This window comes from Sciurus vulgaris (genome assembly GCF_902686455.1).
Source record: "Sciurus vulgaris genome assembly, chromosome: 4".
Lineage (NCBI taxonomy): Eukaryota > Metazoa > Chordata > Mammalia > Rodentia > Sciuridae > Sciurus > Sciurus vulgaris.
In genome coordinates, this window is record NC_136464.1 from 182,481,837 (window position 1) to 182,497,113 (window position 15,277).

The window sequence follows — 15,277 nt, forward strand, 5'->3', positions numbered from 1 at the left end:
ATACCTATTGAGGTTACAGAGTTCCTCAGATATCGGATGCCATCTGCTAATCCGGGCATTTGTCTGCTCTACAGCTGCATCATTCGTTTATTTTATTTCAACGGACAACAATGAGGTTCTTACTCCTTCATGCAGTATCTCCTTTTCTTTTCCTTCCTGGTTTTCTTTCCTTGCCTACCTTCTTTTATTTAAGAACTGTGAGTAAAGTATTCGATTCATTGGTGAGAAAGCATTTTTTTTGTAATGATGTCATGTAAAAGAATAACTTTGACTTCGTGTATAGTGGAACAAGTTAACAATACTATCTTTTTAATGACAGAAAAGTCAATCTAATGAATCACCAGAATATAAATGGGGTACGGAATAATCTTTCCCTCTATCATGCTATTTGACATTTGGTTTGTCAGTACTAACATATTCCACAGATGAGAGAATGTTTCTATGCAGAAAAAAAGACATTCATTGACATGGGATATCTGTTCCATATATTTATGAAATTTTTTTAACTTCCTGGCTGAAGTAGTGGTTTTACTACTGTAGTTGATTATCCAATATGCAGCAGACATCTACAGCAAGCAAAATGGAACAAGATGCTGATTACAGAGGAGCAGAGACTGACTTTATCTTGTGAAGTTAATCTGTGCACAAGGTCAAGAATTCTCACGTGTGTGCCAGGAAGCTGGGAGGCATGACCAGTGAATGCAGTGAGAGGCATTGTCCTGCTGATGCTCAGCTTGGTAAAGGAGCCCTCTCCCGCTCAGATCCCAGGCTGAAGCCAGGAAAGCGCTTTCCTTCCTCAAGTCCAGTGGGAATGTCACTGGAAAGGGGTTTCACACCTGCAATAATAAATGCTAGACACTGAGATGATTCTCTTGTGATAGGAGCAAGCGAATATGACAAGAAAAGCTTCCTGTGGAGATGACAGGCTATGTGGCTCTGCTCTGCTCTGAGATGGCAGAGAGGAGGCCTACGAGCCGCTTCCCACCCTCTGCCCTCTTCCACTCTGCTTCAGTGTTGTGTGCATAGTCAATGCTGGAGTGTTCCAGAGCTTTTGAAACTCTTGGGAGCTCACCTCTCACGTAAGCCAACGGGGGTTTCTTTTCTTTTCTTTAGGTTGCCGTTCTCTCTAAGCAAGAGCTAAAACATGGACAGGTGGAAACTTCTGATTCCCTTATATTTGAAAAGAACTTTAATCATTTGCAAAAGATATTAAGAGAAGAAGAAAACCTGTTTTTTCAAGGGTACTATTTGCCATCATTTGGATACTATTTAGAAATAGGAATTTCTTGTCACACCAATAAAAGTGGGGGCTCTTGCATCTACCCATGTGTCATTTTCCTTGAGAATGAAATACCTGTGGTACCCAGAGAAGCAGCAGGAGGAAAAGATCTTTCCACAGCAGAGACAGGTGACAGTCCATGTCCTAAACCATTTTTCTGGTCATTTACTTAATGTGCTGAGAAGGGCATTTGAATAACAGCTGACCCCTTGATATCTTCCCCAGCTGTCAACCCCTGTCCTGCCCATTCCTGCACCTCACCTCTAGCCCCATCGAAATCTCTAACCTACTCCCGACAGAGGTTAGCAGAACACTCACTTCCACAAGTGTGTCCCCAAGTGTTTGACCCTCAACAACTCAATGCAGTTAATGTGACCCCCAGTCACCCAACTTACCTGCTCGAGTCCCCAAAAAAGTCCCATGTTTTCTTCAGCTAAATGCAGTATCTGTGTGGAGGCGTGCACACACGTGAATGCATGTGGGGGAAAGCCACTTTAAAACAAAAAAAAAAAAAAAAGGAAAAATAACTGGAGAATTTTGCATTTTTGGTGTTTTTTTTTTTTTTTTCTCTTGTATTTGCGCAGACCATTTTAGGATTTTCAGTCTCAACAAAACACTATTAAAACAAAGAATCTAGTAAAATATTTGTGCATGTACTGCTAAACAATTCTAGCAATTTTATTAAGCAATACCTTTATTATTTTTTGAATATTCTTAACAGACTGGAACAAAACATTTTTTATTCAAAACAAAATATGCATACTGTACGCATGTTGCAGGGTTTAGTATGATGCAGAGGGGTAAAGTCTGTTTGAACAAAAACAAACGCCTGGGGGATTTCATAGCTATAAAGTCAGTAACTAAATTTTGTTCACTAAGAGGACCTTTTCTATGGATTTCCTTCATCTCCCAGCCACACATCAAACTTATCCAAAGTGCACTTCCCAAGTATAGTGAGAGAATAGGAAGGAATGTAAAGTGTTTTTTAAATTATTTGTTTTGTTTGTTTGTTTTTTAAAAACAGCCCTTATTAACTCTTCCTTCCAGTGATTCTACTGTAAACTCATAAAAGCCTTTTATAGAAAGCAAATTCATATACACTCAGCAGGTGAAATGTTCCCACAAAGAAAAAAAAATACAAACAGAGTGATCAGACTTCTCTCTTCCTCAAGTCCCTAGAGCGTGTTGGAGTGAGAAAGTTTTTGCACTGTAATAAAAATGGCTGACCTATTTACTTTTTAAAAAGAAGTTGTTCCTCTGTGATAATGCAGACTTGCATACACTTTATACCTGGAATAATTTAAAACCCTATGTTGGGGAAATACTGGGATACAATTGTATATAATCTGTAGACTGCAGACGTTGGAGCATTTCTAGAATCTCTTCCACCACGATAAAGGAGGAAAAGTCCTGTTTGTGCCCTCCAAGGTCCCTTGGATGCCGTCAGAACGGCCCACGTGTGCTCGTAGATTACGGCAACAGAGCCGAACTCAGTGAGAGCCTCCTCCGTGGTCAAGGGGAGGCCCTGCCCGCTCCCGCTGCAGTGCTGGATGCTGCTCCTGCCCAACTGGCCAGCAAGAAAGGACTGGATTGCTTGGGAATGGGAACTGGAGCAACTCAGTTCGTGATAACTGTTTTCTTTGTTTTGATCTCAACATAAGTATGTGTTCCTGTCTGATCCCACTCTCATGGAGCACACTGTTTGTTCAGCTGGACGGGAACCCCCACAGGCCCCCTGGCTCCGCTCCAGGGCTGTGCAAGGGCATGCACACCCACCACTGTGGTTACACAGACAGAAGCAAGCGGATGTTGTCTGCTGAGGGGACGAGAAGAGGGGAGGGGCGCAGGGCGGGGAAGGGTGTGGGGTCCAGGGGTGGAGGGAGACTTGGGGAATCTTTTTATTTTTTTATTTTTTTTTTGTTGTTTTCTTTTTTTTGTCTTTTTTTCTTTTTTATTCTTTTTTTTGTTGTTGTTTTTTGCTACACCGTGAGGTCATAGCAGTCATCCTCTAATAGAAACTGACAGGACGTAAAGACAGAACTACCTGATGAACACACACGATGACCAGAAATAGAAAGAGACAGTGAAAAGACTTAGTTCACCTCTGAGAAACCATCCCGGAAAGTAAGTCCCGTGTTAACAAGTGCAGAGAAATAAACGAACGAAGAAACCCAGACCGAAACGGAAGCAAAGAAAACCTCCAAACATTAAAACACAGTGTATAAAATGGCGTGAGAAATCGAAAGTCACTTCGCAGCCTTTTAGTCAATAAAAAGCTGCGGCGTGTCCTTGTTTGGAATCAGGCCCATCTTTTGGATTTTACCCCACAGGCCTTGCGAGAAGTGATCCAGGGTAAAAGCACCCAGTGTCCGTCGGGTGGGCAGCGGCGGCTGGGCCGCGGGCGGGAGGCGCCGCCCTACTCCTCGTTGGTGGCGTTTTCCTCCAGCGCGGGGATGCCGCCCAGGCCCAGCCCCGCCGCGCTGTGCGCCGCGGAGGCCGTGAGCACGGTGTGCAGGAGAATCAGTACGAGGACGCACAGCTTGAGTCTGCCACCGCACAGTCTGCTCGCCGAGGACACGGCCAGCGACGTCCTGTGGCAGGCGTCGCTGCGCTCGGGCCTCGCTCCGCGGAGGCCGGCCTGCTCCCCCGTCCGGACGTCACAGCATTCGGGGTCATCGCGGGTGAGGAAGGTTTCGTAGAGCCCTGCGGGGAGAGGGCAGAGGTTAGAGAGGAGGCCGCCGCCAGGCGCGGGCGGACCCATCCGCACCCCTGCGCTGGGCCCGCGCCCCACGCGCCCTGCGGCCGCCCGGCAGCCCCAGCGAGGCTGGCGGGTCCTGAACGCCGGGCGGCAGGCGTCGCAGGTCACCGGCCCCGCGGCTCTGGGTGGACTTGGAGAGCTAGCCCCTCGGCCGCCCGTTCCCTTCATCCCTGGGGCGATGCCGGGCCAGCGCTGGCTGCCCAGGGAGGCCACCACCACCGGGCCTGGCGCGGATCCGGGAACCGGAGGCCGCTCTTGGCGCTCAGGAGCCTCTTCACGCCTCGCAGGAGCAGAACCGTCCGTGCGTCTAAGGCTGCTGGGGTCCTTGGATTTATCTTGTGGTGTCGCCCACGCTTCCTGTCGCTACACTGTGGAGGGCTCTGCCTGGACCTGCAGCAGCAGCCTGGCCTTCCCATCTGCCCTCCCGCGGAGTCTCGCTCATTCTTTGCTCTCTCTCTTGCTCCTTTTTGCTGAATCTCTTCTTTTTTCCCCTTTCCCCCCTTTTCCTCTCAAAATACACATTGTTCTTATTTTGAAATTGATAAATACATATTTTGAAACTTTGGGAGTGATGAAAAGAATAAAAGGAAAAAAAAAAACTGCTTGTCTGTAATTGTTCCAATCCCGTGTGTTGCTACATTAGATTTAACGCTTTTATCTAGCTGTGTAAGCCAATATGCATCCTATTTTTTGTCTGATTGAATCATTTCCCTTGGGTGTTTGAATGAATTTTTCTATGCATATTTTGTCATGATACTCTCATGCTTGAAGAAAAATAAGGATAATAATAGAGAGGTTGTAATGATTAAATGAGATTTCTCATGTAAGGTGCTTGGCTCAGGGCTTAGCACACAGGAGTAACCTGAAAAATCTGGCTCCTGTTAATGATGACAGTTATCGACAGCATTTCACTGCCTCTACCTATGTAACAACTCCTAAAGACCCATGCTGTCTCTCCAGACGAGGTGTTTGAAGACCCGCTAGTCTGGACCACTGCACTGGTGTCCCCCCCGGTCAGTGCGGTCAGTACCACTGGCCCGGCTGCCGTTTCCTCCTGCAGTCTCCTCCATCACCACCTTCCTAACCCTCATTCATCACGTGGGTGTGGTTCATGTGAAACTGGCCTTGCAACATCTCTGCTCAGACTCCCAGGCTGCCAGTGCGCTTTGCCCCACTATTCAATAGAGCAGATATGATTTTTTCTTTTGATCACAATTGCCCAGCAATTTCCTTACTCATGTGTCAGCTTAAAGCATGGATTATACAGTTTCAGGATTGCATTCCCAACATGTAGCAGAATGCCTGAACAAAATGCTCAATCAGCATTTATTACGTGAATACACTAAGTACATCTACTCGTTTAATTAAAAAGAATCCTTTAAATAAGATACGTTTCAATCTTCAGTTTCTTTTAAAGAAATGACCAAGATATCCTTATAACGATGCTTACAATATTCATTTCTTCTTAGGCATTCAAAGGTAAACTTCACCTTCGCCTAGGAAGAATATGGAAAAAAAAAACTGAATTAATGAGATCTGCAGCTGCGACATTTTTACTGTATGATATTTTCTTTTTTTACATATAAGATACCTCACTGGTAGGCTAATCATTTATTGAAGTATGTTTTCCAGTACTATATTCTACAATGAAAAGAGTTCACACTGAGATCATAAAAACAGGAATCTAAAGGTCATGTAGATCAACATTTTAGAATATTAATAGAACATATTTAGCAATGTCATGTGAGGAAGAAGTTCTTCCAAAGTCTTTCAGAAGCTGGCCTGCTAATCTAACTAAAGTCATTTCAAAAAAGAATATAGTTCATGCAGGCCAGTAAAGGAACACGTCTTTTTGAGAGGCACAATTGATATTCTTTCATTTTCTCCTGTCCATCTTTTTAACAAGAGTTTTTATTAAGTTATACATGCACATATACGAAAGTTCAAATAATTCCACAGGGTATTTTACAAAATAAGAAAAAAAAAAAATCCTCCCATTACTCATCTCAGATATTTTCTTCTCAAAGGTAAGTATCAACAAGTCTTTTAGTCCCAGTTTGGAATGTTTTACATTTCCCTTGCTTTTCGGCACCCTCTGTAGACCTCCCCTGAGGAGATGTAGGGTGATACATACAGTCCCCTCCTTCCTCCAGCAAGGAGCCTCCCTCCAGCCATCCCCTCCTCAAGGAGGAGCAAGTTCAATAAAGCCCTGGGTTCCTTTCCTTCCTTCTTTAGGATGCCACCAGCCTGTCCTTCACCCATCCATACAATGAACTCTCTCTGCTCCCAGGACGCTTTGCTATTTCTGGAGGACTCATTCTGTGTACTTACTAATTCTGCCCCAAACAAGCAGTTGGCTCTTTCAGCCATATCAGGGGTGCTACCTGCTCAACTTCCCAAGGAAGCACCCGGTGGACCTTGCCTGTCTGCACAGGCACCACCCTGGAAACTGCCCAGTATCATTGTCTTGGGATTTTTTAAAAATTAAATTTACTTGTCCTAAGATCCTTAAAAGCTGTACATATGTATGGATTCCTATGTGATATTTCAATATACATATCTGTTCTATCATGTTTGAACTAGGTTGAACATGTCTACCTTCTCCAACATATATTGTTTCTTTATGGTGAACATATTCAAACTTTTTCTTCTAGTTTTCTCAAATACAGAGTATATTCCTGTCATCTCTAGTCCCCCATGCAACAGCACACCAGAACTTACTGTTAGCTGTCACCTGGGCCCATTAATGAGTCTTCCCATCCCTCCCGCCCCTCTTCCCCTGCCTCTGATAACTTGGTGAGATTCACAATTTTCAGATTCCACTTAGGCGATCCCATGATACTGGTCTTGCACATTTCCCCTAACAGAATGCTCTCCTGTCCCATCCATGTGTTTGTGAATGGCAAGATTTCATTTCTCGGCCAGTGTGAATGGTTCAGCAATAAACACAGGAGTACAGGTGTCTCTGACATAATGATTTCGTTTCCTTTAGATAGAGAAGGAGAAGTGAGACTGCTGGATCATATGGTGGTTCTGCTACTAAAGTTTTTAAGAACTTTCCTATCGTTTCCCATAATGCTGGTGTTACTTCACAGTCCCACCACCGGGGTCTGTCCACCACTCTTTGTCCAGGTCCTTAGTTGCTCTACCTGGACTGAGGTGGTATCTCGTGTTTGATTTGCATTTCTCCTGAGGATTCTTGTTACCTCTCTCCTACACTGGACTTCCTGTTTCCTGTATCCTGTGCCCCTGCTTTTCTCATTTTGGAGGTCCTTAATTTCTGGTGTTTTCAGGAGGAAAACCTCATGGTAAATTTCCAGGACACTATATGCCTAAAAATGTATTTATTCTACTTCATATGTATTTGGTTCTTTGACTGGATATGGAATTCTAATTTAGAACTTGTTATCCTTCCGATTTTTTGCTTCGTTTGTAGTTGTAGAACTTCCAGGACCTGTCCTTTAATTTTCTTATTTCTCCTACTTCATGTTGTTTTATCTTTCTGTTTTGTTTTGTAGAATTCTGGGTGAGTTTCAGTGTGCAATTATATTAGTAACTTTCATTTATGATATATCTAGGAAATTTTTGTGTCATTTGAAGTTGCTTTTTAGAAGGGATTGTCCTCATTTCATGATTATGACATCTGAGTGCATGGCACTTACACAGCACTTTGCTTTCTTCCTTCTTTGTCTTCCTCTTGTTCCTCCGGGGAGGTTGTCCCTTCTTGGTTGTCCCCCATATTGGGAACCACTGGGGTCTGGCAGCTTGGGAGGGCTGTTAACGACGAGTAGCGCTCTGGAGTGTGGATGCATAAACCTATAGAATTCTGCCTTCAGGAAAGTCTGTCCAATATCTGCCGGGCGGTTGAAGGCCGGGCTTTAGTTTTCTGGGCATGAGGGGAGGAGGAGCCGGGGTCGGAGTCCCAGCCGCGGTGCCTGCTCAGGGGTTTGTGCTCCATGTGGTCCTCCTGCCTTACCTCCTCCTGGGCTTGCTGGGTCAACAGCTCTTTTTTTTCATCTCGAAACCATTTTCCTCCTGAAACAACTGTGCCACCGTTCCCTCTCCCTGGGTGGGGATGGGTATGGGGACCAGGCCTGACAGTGGCCTAGGTCCAGCCTGCGCGGCTCACGTGGACTCCTCCTCCAGAAGACCTTACCGGAGCTGCTCTGCCAGCAAGTCTGGGCTGGAAATCGGACTGACTGCGTGCGCCTTCAGCTGCTTTGGCGACCTTGAACACACATCTCTTTTCTTCCTATTTTCCAAGGGGTTTTGGTTGGTGTCTTATTAGCCATTTTTTTTTTTTTTTTTTTTTTTTTTTTTTTTAATGCCTGGAAGCATTCCCTTTTTGTTTGGCCTGTGTGGAAAATGAAGCTGCTCTTTTTTTTCTCCATCATTCTATCCTGTCCTAATCCTGACAGATGCTGGGTTTTCTGTTGGACACTTCCAAATAAACCAGGACTACAGCCATCTAAGGATGTCACTTCCAAATAACCAGGACTACAGCTGTCTGAGGATGTCACTTCCAAATAACCAGGACTACAGCCATCTAAGGATGTCATTTCCTTGCCCTGGGTAGTGGAGACTGAAGGGTCACCCTAGGGTTCCTTGAAACCTGGGGACACTCGCCTCTTCAGTTGGGGAATGATGCCTGCTGACGGTTTTGACCTCGAGTGCCCTGCAGTGCTGCCCAGGGCTGCATTGTGAGAGGTGCAGCCTAAACGGTCCATCCTCCTGAACGGACTGCCTGGGTGGTGACTGTGGGCAGGAAGGGTGGGCTAGAGAAGGTGGGTCACAGGGCGTGCTCTGAAAGCACTGTTGCTCCTTCTACTCCTTTCACCTTTCCATCCCCCGCCTCCCTGTCTGTCTGTCTATCTACCTTACCTTCCTACTATGAGCTGAGCAGCCTTTCTCTGCTGGGCCCTTCCCCCATGTGCCGCCTCACTTTGAGCCCAGAGCAATGCAGCCCCCATCTGTGGACTGAGACTCTGAAACCATGAGCCCCAGCTAAGCTTTCTCGCCTTAAAGTTGTTCTTGTCAGATTTTTTCTTTTTTTTTTTTTTTTTTTTTTTTTTTTTTTTTTTTTTTTTTGTGGTGCTGGGGATCGAACTCAGGGCCTTGTGCTTTTAAGGCAAGCACTCTACCAACTGAGCTATCTCCCCAGCCCTTGTCAGATATTTTGATCACAGTGACATGAAAGCAGATGGAAACGGCACAGTCTCACATAACACTAATTATTTTTGTTATAAGTTGGGATAAATAGTAGAATCAGAATTTATTATTAGAAAGAGTTTTAAAGAACATTAAATTCACATTGTTTTTCTCTGTTCCAATTAGTCTAAGTCACTTACAAAAGAACTTCATTTTTCACAGCTCAAAAATATTATAGTGTGATTTTTAATAAATAGTATCTAAGAACAGGTAAGTCAAATATCTAATGAAATTCTTAAAAAAGAAGCATGATCATAGTTAAATAGTATCCTTACTTATCTCTTTTATTTACATTTTACTATATTCGCACTTAGGAATATATAAGGAAATTTTTCAAATATTTGAACTAGTAATATACTTTAAAATACTTTGAAACTTTTTTAATTGTGAAAGCTTGGAACTCATTAATAGTAAAAGACAGAGGGAAAATCACCCTCAATCAGATTATTTTAGGATGAATAAAGGAAAAGAAGAAATTGCTTGATTTTTACCTCAGTCCTTTTTTAAAATCAATGTAGACACACACCACACACACACACATACACACACACAGAAAGAGGCATATAACTTATAGATTCCAGACATAAAAATGTATTTAATGTGATATTTGTTTCATGTTATTTAATTCCAGAATATTTATTTTCTTCTTTGTATGTATGTTACCAAGAGAGATTATATATAATATGTATGCATTTAAAATTAATAATTTTTACTTATTTCAATCTTTAAAACAACTTATATAGCAAAAATTTATTTTACTCTCTAGAGTAACTTACCTGGCATAGAATTTATGAACTTTCCAAGCATAATTTCTTAAAGATAATTTTCATAATTTTTTTGTTTCTTTCATGATTATTAATCTATAAGATTGTTTTGTGTCACTCTTGATAGTTCATACTTCCCGAAAATAACTCATTTTATAGAACATTTTACAACTATTAACAGAGTTGTTCATAATGTCTAATTTTGAAACTCTAAAGATGTTTATATCTCCTTCCCCATTGTTAATAGTTTATTCTACTTTACTCTTTTGTTGCCCATGATATAGCTTGAAAAGTTTTATTTTTCAATTTTAGTTTTATCCATAAAGATGCAACCCTGAAACACATCTGTACTTTCTGTTTGTCTATTTATTTCTCAATTTGTGCTCATTATGACTCTTTTGTTCTGTTTCTTTTTACCATTTCCCTCTAACTCTATTGAATGCCACTTCATTCATTAAAATTTACTTTTTCTTAAAGTATAAAAAATTGTATTGCTCCATATTCTCACTTAAAAATAGCCTTAGACAATTCTCTTATTCACATACAGTGATTTTTTACATATTTTTAAATTGCAATTTATATTTCCTTTTTTATTTAAATGTCTTTGAGTCTTTTACTACTTCACTTTGCTTCGATTTTAATTAACACATTTTCGAACGATTTTCTTGCTAACTTCAAGTTTTATTTTTATTAAGTTCAAGAATTAAGCATTTCAGTGTGAGCCGGGCTCAGTGGTGTCTGCCTTTAATCCCAGTAGCTCGGGAGGCTGAGGCAGGAGGACCTGATACAAAAACAAAGAATTAGGCCTTTAAAAAGTTGGTTTTCCGATTGTTTCTTTGTGTTCATCATGCAATCTTTTTTTATAAACATTTTTGTTTCTTTATAAACATTTACATTTAAATAAATATTTACTATAAATCAGAAAAAAATGGCACTCTGACCATATAAATTGCACTTCATGGGTCTGCTGAGGTTTTGCCATTGCTGTTGCTTGCCAAGTGATCCTGCACGCACTCTCTCTACCTGGGTCATCTCTACACCCATCAGCACTCCTTCCCCCCATCTTTGCTCTTGACCTCAGTGCTTCCGACTGTCCTGCGTGTTCCTCTGTGCTGCCATCTGCGTCTGGGCTCACGCCAACTGCACAGGAGCCCTTAGACCCTTCACGTCTACTGCCAGGACTGTGGTAGATTCTGGTTCCTTCACTGCACATATCTTTTCCAGCATTTTGGAAGGTTTCTTTACTGTTCTCTCTCTGCTCTGTCATTGGCTATGTGAACACTCATTGCATACATTTTCTGCTTGTGAAATTCTTTGTTATTAATTTTATTACACCTTTTTAAAAAATAATTACATTTTAATCTATACTTATCTAGTTACTAATGTTATTAATGAGTAACAAATTCTTACTTTATTTAACTCATTGCCCATCAGTTTTGGAGTATAGTCAGATGTTTCAAGCATATTTACTTCCAAATTATTAATGTTTTATTAACTTTCCTCCCAGTAATTTTAACACTCTTTCCATATTATTTTTGTATTATGAGCTCTGTCGTAGTCCTGGGCTATTTGGTTATAATCAACAGAAACCTATTGGAGCTAACTCAGGCAAAGACTAGAGAACCAGATCCTGATCACCCCAGGTGTGTTGGGAGACTGGCTCCTTCTTCTCTGCAGTCTCTGTAGACCTTACCCGGAGGCCTCTGAACAGCCTCTTCCTCCATACACCCTTTCGAGACTCTCAGTTCTGATGGAGTCCCACTTTCAGGTTTTATTGCTTCTGTGGATACATTCTATCCTATAGTTTTTACTTCAATTTCAGTAGGATTTAGGAACGGATAGGAGGTAAAGTTTTGGCTTCGGCCTGCCACCTTGTACCAGAAATCATATGCATACCTAAAGCAGCGATTTCATCAATACCAAGACAGCTTTTGCCATCATGGAAATCCCAGGCTAGTATCAGAAAATGTTTTTGGAAATTGGTGTTTTGACTTACCAAAAAATAAATACATAAACCCACTTTCAGTATTACTCAAATTGCTGCTACTTTTTGTCCTTAAAGTTTTTCTTTTTTTTTTTTAAAAGGTGACCTAATCTCTAGAGAATTTGATGATTTTTCAAGGGTATTTATTTTATTTAGCAGCACTGGGTATTAAACCAGGACTCTTCTACCACTGAGCTACATCCCAAACTTTTCATTTACTTTACTTTGCAGTGGTTTGGCTAAGTGACTGAAGCCCACCTAGAACTGTCAATCTCCCTGCCTCAGTGTCTCGAGGATTGCAGCTGTGTGCCATTACTTCCTGGCTTCAAGGGTTATTTTATAACTGAGTAAGTAAAACAATACAAAATGTGAGTTGCATCTAAGAAATCTCAAAAAAAATTCAAATTGTAGAGACTCTCTGGAAAATGAAGCAGACTTTGGAATATTTGTATGTTTATAATTTTTATCAAATCTTTTTAAACAAAAGCAAATTTTAGTAACTAAGTCATTCCTCTGTAAATGAGTTAATTTGGGGTTGAGTCAGGGTGGGTGTATCATCTTTTCTGGTGAATGAAGGTTCGCATTATTACAACTAACAGACATGAATGAAATTATATTACTTTCTCTCGTTGATGCTGTTGGAAGGGAAGATTATACCTCCACTCCATCTCAGAATTATCAACACCTAGCAGGTTACTTGTCTATGAAAGAAAAATGAGCATTGGTTTAATGAGGGAAGGAGCCAAGGAATGATATAGCTTGTTCTATAAGAGAAAGCTACACAGAACTGATGTGTTAGACCATAAGCAACCTAGATGTAGCCTCATAGAAAAATATAACAAAAGCAAGGTCAGCCTTCTGGGTCCATGGGCTCTACATCCACAGATTTAATCAACTGCAGGCCAAAAATATTAGGAAAAAATGCCTCTTTAATGAAGATTTACCAAGTTTTCCCCATCATTATTTCCTAAACAATATAGTCTAAAAACTCCTGACAAAGCATTTACATCATGTAGTATTATAAGTGGCCCAGAGATGCCACTCTATGAGATGGTGAGCATAGGTTATAGGCAAATTCTATGCCAAGGGACTTGATAGTCCACTGATCTAGATATCCTTGTGGGGGTCCTGGGCCCAAGACTCCAATACCAATGGCTGTCGTGTTTAAGGAAGAAAAATCACAGGCTCTAAAGACAGGCCCATATGAACCTGATTATGTAAAGGTCGCTCAGAGCTGAAAGTTAATTGCACATTAGATAGAATATAGAGTACTCAGAAAACTGAAATATGATATTAAATGAAATTAAAATCAAAGGCCCACACTGAAATGGCAGAGAAGTTTAACAGAGAATTTACTTATTCATTAAGACCATAAACTAAATTTGGGAATAAATTGAGATTTGAAATGTCTTGAAACTAAGCAGAAATTTCCTCAACCGGTGTTCCCAACGTCTTTGAGCATTTTACTAAGAGAACAGACTGTCTGCAGCCAGAGAGAATATAGTCTAAACAGAAACCTAACACACGCTGTTAAATATCACATTTCACATTGTTATTTTCCCAAAATGATTACAGTGATTTTTTTTTTTAATTATGAAAAATGTGTTCTGAGAAAATAGGAAAGAAAAGAGAGCTAATGGACAAAGAAAATGTACACTCACCAAGCATACTGAATTCTCCACCCCACCCCTAGCGAATCCTTGAGGCTCTCCTGGTGATCACTGGACTTGATGGCATCTGGCACAAGGCACCCCAGGAATTCTGGGGAAGGGCCAGCACCATGTAGGGCAGTACTGTGTCTGTCCCAGTACTGGAGCAAAGAAGGGATCATGGCAGGGCTAGTGCCAGGGTAGGATGGCCCCTGTCCCTCATCCCTACTCTGATAAGTTACTGAGTACCCGGACTTCGCGGTGGAGATGGTGGAGTCCCCTGGTCCAGGAGAAAACACTGCAACTCCTTTCTTTTCTGTTACTATGAACCAGTGTCCTTACAGAGTGCTTTCACTTTTCAGATTGGATTTACTCCCTCAAATGGAAGGGCATTAAAGGAATCTCATGAAGAGCTTTCAGGATCTCAGATAACTCCAGTGTTGCACAGGATCCTGCATCTCGGGTGGGTGTGAAGGAGCTGGCTGTCCTTCAGGATGTCTCCCTGCTTCCTGCTGAGTGCTGGTTCTGTTCCCATGGAAGCCCAAGAAGCCATTGAAAGAAAAGTTCATGTTCCTCCTTGAGCACACTATCTGTTGCTCTCTCTTATTTGTTGTTCATCATTTTTCTCTGTGAAGCGGTGCTATCTGGATTACATGTTGCGGACCAGTATCATTGCTTAGTGATTGCCCACAGCCTTTTTAAAATTAGAAATCCTGGTAACTACAGCTATGTAAAGGAAATATTCTTGTAATAGGAAACCATTTGAATAATTCTGAGGCTGCAGTATCTCAAGTCATGAGTCGTAATGGAAGCGACAGTATTGTTAATGCTTTGATCCATCAGTGTATTTACAGTACAAACAACATTTCCTGCTTTTTTTGTTTTTTAAAGAAAACCAGGCATTCTGTGTAATTATAGAGTACACACATAACTACCCTGCCATCTGCATACACTTGGGCCTACTCGACACCAGGCAAAGGTTTACGGCATGCAAACACCTCGTAAATAGGTCCTGACTTCAGAAATATATTTGATTTTCAGTGAGTTAGGAGGGAATTTTATTTTTCTGATTTGATTCAACCATTTTTGAAACATTTAAATGTTAAAACAGAAAACACTTGCGATTTTAATCAAATTTTTTACTAAAAACAAACACTGGAAGCAGTGTTCTTTTAAAGAAAATAAGATAACAGTCCATACAGCAGATATGAAAACGAGTCTCCATATTTTTGAGTCAGTTTTAAATTTGACCAAATCATTAACTAGAATAATTAACCACCTTTGTATTTTCAAATTTGAATTGAATCGACTTGTTTCACCATTTGAAGTAGAACATTCAAATAAAAATAACACAAGACAAAAACGTTTCTCAAGCACTTGGGGAGCAATATAGCAATGGTAGCCAGTGGGCAGGGCTGGGGATGAAGCATAGGTTCTCTGGACCAGGACACCCCTGCACAGAACTGCTTTCTTCCGTCAAAAATTAAATTCTTGTAGTCACACACTTTCCACAGAGTGATAGGGAATATTCATCTAGTACAGATTCTGGTATGCCAGTTGCCAAACAGAATATCTTTGGCAGCATGATAATTTTTATCTCCCTAGTTACAGTTCCAGACAGAGAAATAAAATTAT

At 41.4% G+C, this 15,277-nt stretch overlaps 1 protein-coding gene across 2 annotated transcripts in view; it reads right to left on the minus strand.

Moving 5' to 3' along the window:
* Positions 1 to 2,911: 2,911 nt before the first annotated feature.
* NALF1 (NALCN channel auxiliary factor 1) overlaps positions 2,912 to 15,277 on the minus strand; it is a 555,054-nt gene continuing 542,688 nt past the window's right edge. Inside the window, exons 3-4 of one of the 2 annotated variants that reach the window (XM_079137026.1) lie at positions 5,488 to 5,533; positions 3,847 to 3,982 (exon numbers count right to left, since the gene is read on the minus strand). In XM_079137026.1, coding sequence (XP_078993152.1) covers positions 5,511 to 5,533 — 23 coding nt within the window. In that variant the 3' untranslated portion in view covers positions 3,847 to 3,982; positions 5,488 to 5,510. Of the gene's footprint in view, positions 3,983 to 5,487; positions 5,534 to 15,277 lie in introns of both variants that reach the window. The other variant, XM_079137025.1, reaches the window with a different exon arrangement.